The 6,000-nt window shown below is 35.3% G+C and overlaps 1 protein-coding gene across 1 annotated transcript; it reads right to left on the reverse strand.

Moving 5' to 3' along the window:
* Positions 1–2,152: 2,152 nt before the first annotated feature.
* Positions 2,153–4,769, reverse strand: LOC132301472 (probable inactive receptor kinase At2g26730). The gene is made up of 2 exons (XM_059798722.1): positions 3,527–4,769; positions 2,153–2,823 (listed from the first exon to the last, which is right to left on the reverse strand). The coding sequence occupies exons 1-2, from the start codon at positions 4,767–4,769 to the stop codon at positions 2,153–2,155; spliced, it is 1,914 nt and encodes a 637-aa protein (XP_059654705.1).
* Positions 4,770–6,000: the final 1,231 nt, after the last annotated feature.

The following is a 6,000-nucleotide window of genomic DNA, read 5'->3' on the forward strand; positions in this document are numbered from 1 at the left end:
TGATAATCCACCTCATGCTTGCGAGCACTTAGGGAGCATTTTGGATGCAATTTTGTAGAGCTTGAACTTATTTTGTAAATATGTTGACTTAAAAGATGTACTACTTTAATATTTGTATTTATCATGTACATGGCTAGTGGAGTAATGTAATTAAGTTTTACTAACATTTAATCCCTTAGTGTATTTTGGTAACGTGTGGTAACTTATGTTAACGTTGTATTTACATATGTACGTGAGTGTAGTAGTATGGGTGATTGGCTTTCAAAGTTGGTGTATCTCGGTGACAGTGAGTGAGGATGACCCAAACCAGTCGACGTAAGATTCCATAGGTCGACCGAGTCGCGTGAACCAGTCGATGTGTAGCTGCCCACACGTGGACCGCTATCCTGACAGTAAGCTATTCACTGTGCACGTTCCAAACTAGTCGACGTGTAGCTTTCGACCGGTATCTCGGCAGTGGGGTTTTCACTGTTCATAACCCAAACCAGCTGACGTATAATGTATATACGTCGACCGGTTCCTGTTCTACATATAAATTTTTTTATTATTTAGCTTTCCTAACTACTCTCTAGCACCAAATTAATGTTGCGAATAATTATTTTATGACTCAATAAAATGCATTAATTATATTTTAACCACTAAAAAGACTATATTTTCCCGGACCTTATTTAATTTATTACGTGATACAAGTAAATGACTATTATACCCTTTGAATCTCAAACTACTTGAATTGTAGCAAATTACCATCTTGCCCTTTTCGGATCATTATAATTGAATTTAACGTGAAAGGACCGTATTACTCTTGGACGATTTCGGGGTCGGGCAAGGACCCATTTAATGATCCGGATCCATGAGGATTTGGGTCGTTAAAGCCATCAAATTTGCAGCTAAAGCACTCAACAAATAGAATATTGATTCTTTAATTCCCTAATACCTGAAAATTTAATATTGCCTTTACCCCTTTCTTTAGATGTACTGTCATCACCAAAAGTAACAAACCCACCTAAATATATACAATGTATGTTTGTGCACAATACAACATTTAACACTATCTTTCTTTATTTATATTGTTAGAATATATTCTATAATATATTGTTATCATCTATTGTTAGAATATATTTTATAATATATCATTAACAAATGAACATTATCTTATATGGTAACTGTCTTAACCTACCCTCGTTATTATATATAGCATTACGATAATAAAGTACTCTCCACAGACCTCTCCTATATAAATCTCCATACAGATTTCTATGCTCCCGCTTATTTCTAACACATATCATGAAAAAGGAACAAGGCCAAGACAACAAACGTGAAGAAGATTCGAGACTACTCTCCACAAGTAATCAACAATCAATTAACCAAAGTTGTTGGTGAACATCCATTATTTTATTCTAGTTTTCATTGGAGTGTATGAATCAATTAAATGGGTTTGATTTGTGTGATGGGAACACGCTGCCAACTTTTTTGCCATTGAGAGATTGTATCAGCGAATTGTGCCGTAGTAAATTCTCTCTTAAGGAAATAAATTTATAAAAAAAAGGGTGGCTGACTACTCATTTGCCACATCTTTCGAGAAAAAAAATACAAAATAGCACATATGTTTAGTATTTTTTTTAATTTTAAAATGACAATACAATAATTATATAAAAATATTAAATTCTCAATTTAATAATACTGCAACGTTAAATATTTTCAATATAATTGTATTACATGAGTATATGTATATACCTGTATTACATGAGTATATGTCAGGTAGAGTATTGCATTGTGATATAGTTTATTGTTATATTAATTTAATAGGGAGCTGTGGGTTAGAGGGGAATAGAGGGCAATTTGTGAAATGTGTGAGTCACTCGTAAGAAACAAGATATATATATTATATATATACACACATTTACAATAACTAAGTATTCCGTATTTACCAAGGCATATGCATGATAACCAGCAAGCTGACACTAATACCTGCCAAATACTAGACAAAATTCTAATTTATTATGCAACAGTTAATTCCAAAGCAAAGTTGGCAATGGTCATATATGGCATCTACTGTTTTACTATCTTATTTTTATGATAATAATAAAAAATTTTTGTTCTGATTCAGAATTTTTACTTCAAATAACCTCTCTCCTCTCCAACTACATATATGTCATGCAATATGAGATAGAGTTTCAGATATAGAATCATCAGTGAATGATGGATCAAAGGACAACTCATCATCATCCTCCGAGGACTCAATCACCTTTATATTCTCAAACTCTTTCACCACCTCACTCATATCTGGCCGCTTTTCCGGCAACTTTTCGCAGCACTGCATGGCAACTTGTAGCAGTCTCAGCATCCCATTATTGGCACTTCCATGCACAGTGATTTCCACGTCGAAAATCTCAGCCGTCCATTCCTCTCTGACTGCCCGGACAACCCATTTGATAAGATCCACACAGTTCGCTCCTTCTGAGGCCGAGTGAGCTGATACTCTCCCTGTCAAGAGTTCAAGGAGGAGGCAGCCATAGCTCCACACATCTGACTTCTTGGAAACTCTCTTATAGCTTTGATATTCGGGTGATTTGTATGAAACCATGCGTTGGGCCGCGATAGGAGAGACTAAGAGGGAAGTGAGGCCATAGCCGGTGACAAGTACCGTTTGGTTGTTGTCAAGTAGGACATTGGAGGATTTCAAGTTGCCATGAGGGACTGTGGCTTGTGATGATTTGGAGGTACTATTAAGGTGTAGGTGCTCCAAAGCTCGAGCTACACCGCGAGCGACGGATAATCTTGAGCTCCATCGGAATGGGATCCGGTCCTTGGTCTCTCTTCCTCCTGTTTATTCCATTCATATTAAGGTTCATGAGCGATATGAAATGTTTGGTTGGCAAGAAAATGGTGGAAAAGAATTTTCTAACATTGTCCATAAACATATGTAACAATATCAAGCTAGGAAGTACTGAATATGCATAGAAAGAAATGCACAAATCAGCAGTGTTAGGTTGGGGAGAATATGGAAGGGCTTGATTGGTTCGATTTATTTAAAAACATTTCTGAACTATAAATGACAAATTTATGAAAACAACTAACTTTTTAACTGAGTTTTCAGAAATCTGCAACCAAACATGTACAGTTTTCTAATTTTTCAATCATTAGAATATTGTTTTAGAAAACTGAATTAAATAGGCTCGAAAATTCTAAGATTTTTTTAACATTACCCATTACCATATATAACAATGTCTAGCTAGCTAGAATCTAAGAGAGAAAAAGCACAATTTATCAGTAATGTTAAGTTGCCTAGAATATGGTGGAAAAGGAAATTATAATATTGTTTTAAAATAAATTTTCAAAAAGAAAAAACACTTTCAACACTGCCCATAACCATTTACAACAATATCTAGCTAGCTAGAAAAAAAAAAAAGCACAATTCATCAGTAGTGTTAGGTTGGCAAGAATAACAATCCTAGAACAATCATGTACTTTCTTGGGAGAGAAATGGAGGAAAATGGAAACAAAATGAACGGAGAAGTGGACTTACCATGAATGCGATTGTGTAAGTTTCCATTTGATGCAAATTTGTATAACAACAACTTCTCATCTTTGGAAAAGAAGTAAGCAAGAAGAGGTAACAAATTTGGGTGCTTTTGACTAGCAATCACTTGCAATTGTTTTGCGAATTCGTTACTGTTCAAGGGTGTTAAGTCCTTTAGCCTCTGCACAACAATGGCTCGTCCATCACCAAGAATGGCCTTGTAACAACTCCCAAAATTCCCTCTACCCAATCCCTCAGCTGAAGCTTTTAGCAGATCGCCGAGTTCAAAACCGGCTTCATTGTCCAAGAAAATGAGCTTTCCATTCTCTTCTCCCTCAACCACTCCCTTTTCTTTTGCCTCTATCTTTTTCTCATCCTTCTCCACATCTTCATCTACAATGCTCTTTTCATCCATCACATTCCTCTCTACTTCCCCATCTACAATGCTATTTTTCTTCTTCATTTCCTTAAGCTTCCTAGACTTTTTGCAGTAAAAAATGAGGAGCAACAAAATGACTACTAGGCCAACAACATCAACAACAATCAAAAGTCTCGCCAAATGTGAAGAACCACCTTTTTTAGAAGTCGACGTATCATTGTTGCTGCAGGGAGTGGAAGAGGTTGGACCACACAAATCTTGGTTACCAGAAAATGATGAATTGTCGAATGATTGAAGAACTTTAGTGTCTGGTATTGGTCCAGAGAGATGGTTGTTTGATACATTGAACTGTCTCAAGCTAGACTGATTGAACCCCGGGATTGAACCAGTTAAGTTGTTGTCTTGGAGCTGCAATGACTCCAAGAAATCAAGTCTCACAAGTGAATCCGAAATTGGCCCATCAAATTTGTTGCTTGACAAGTCAATTTGCCTCAACTTCTGAGTGTTTGAGAAGTCCATCATGTTCCCTGATATTGAGTTGTTCTTGAAGCTAAGTATGGACAGCTGAGTGAGGTTGACAAGTGCATCAACCTTGATTTTTCCGGTTAGCCCCAAACTCTCCAAAACTATTCCGGTGACTCGACCATTCAAGCATTGTATGCCATACCAGACTGGTGTGTTGTTCATATAGCACATGAGGCGAATCCAGTTGTGGTTGAGGAAAGGGTGGTTAAGTTCGGCTTTGAGAGCGTACAGAGCATCCCTCTCGAACCCATTGAAGCCGCTTGGAGGTTCCTGCGCTATGGCTAGTTTGAACAACCAAAGAAAAGCAAAAACAAGAAGAAACTTGAAGAATTGAAGATTACCCATTGTGTACAGTTCAATGTGGAATGTGGTTCATGATCTGAGAAGATTGACATACAAATAGAAATGGGTTTGTTACTTAGGTGGTTCGAATACAAAATATTCTAATAGTATATCATCACATCTATCTATGTTCAATGCATTGTTGAAGAGAAAAACAAGGAGATAGTTCAACTTTTTGTGTTGAAGTTATGGTCAGCTGAGAATTCAAGGAAGCATTCATATTTCATATGGATATTCCAGCTCGAATAAACCTGTAGAAAAACCCCATTGCATATAGTTAAAGTTGTGAAACATTGGGCATCTTTCATTGTTGTAAAATTTTGAAAAATGAAGGGTATGCTTGGTTTAGTTTTTTAAAAAACGTTCTGAAAATAGAAAATTATTTTTAGAAAAATGTAAAATATAATTTTTAACTGAAACTGACAACTTAAAATATTTTGATGTTCATTTCTCTTGAAACAAAAAATTAAAAGATAAAAAATTATTCTTAAAAACTGAACCAAATAGATCCAAAGTTGTCTTTGAGGAGTTTCGACTGCCGATGTTGTAACGTATGTCTTAGGATTGGCTTTTTGTTGAATGTTAAAGGTTAATAAATTAAGGTTAGAAAGTGATTGATTGGTGGGATAAAAATTATAATATGAAGAATACGGTTGTAACTATGAATGGAGTGTGCTTCTGTTAAGACTGTTTCTTTCAGTTTGAGAATGTAAGCTCTGGTAGGAATGTTCGTGTTCTTGTGATACTAAGAAATGGCAACAAATGATCATATGAAACTTACTATTGCTCAAAAGACATGTTAATAGAATGCTTCGATATACTTGCCCAAAATATAAAAAAAAAAAAAATAAAAAAATAATAGAATGCTTTGATATTCAACCATAAAGGGATTTAAAAATGCAATATATTCCAATCCAACATAACGGATTAAAATTAAAATGCTATATGTTTGTTCGATTTCATCATCATATAAGCAGTACGGTTTGAAGTACAATGGAAGGCAGCCTGGCTTTGACACAATGACACTTAACATGGTATCCAGTGAAACTAATATTCACAATACAATAATGTTGCCATGCTCAAGAATCTTTATATTATAAACTTGACATGAACAACTTGACAAATTTATATAATTTTGTACTAGGACAATTGCATGGTTACAGATTTTACTCGTCCAAAATATATTTGATTTGGCATTTGCCATTGCAAAACATAGGCCAATTGATTGATATTT

Source organism: Cornus florida, unplaced genomic scaffold, assembly GCF_030987335.1.
Source record: "Cornus florida cultivar Cherokee Brave unplaced genomic scaffold, ASM3098733v1 CherokeeBrave_3.0.0_Hap2_Chr03, whole genome shotgun sequence".
NCBI lineage: Eukaryota > Viridiplantae > Streptophyta > Magnoliopsida > Cornales > Cornaceae > Cornus > Cornus florida.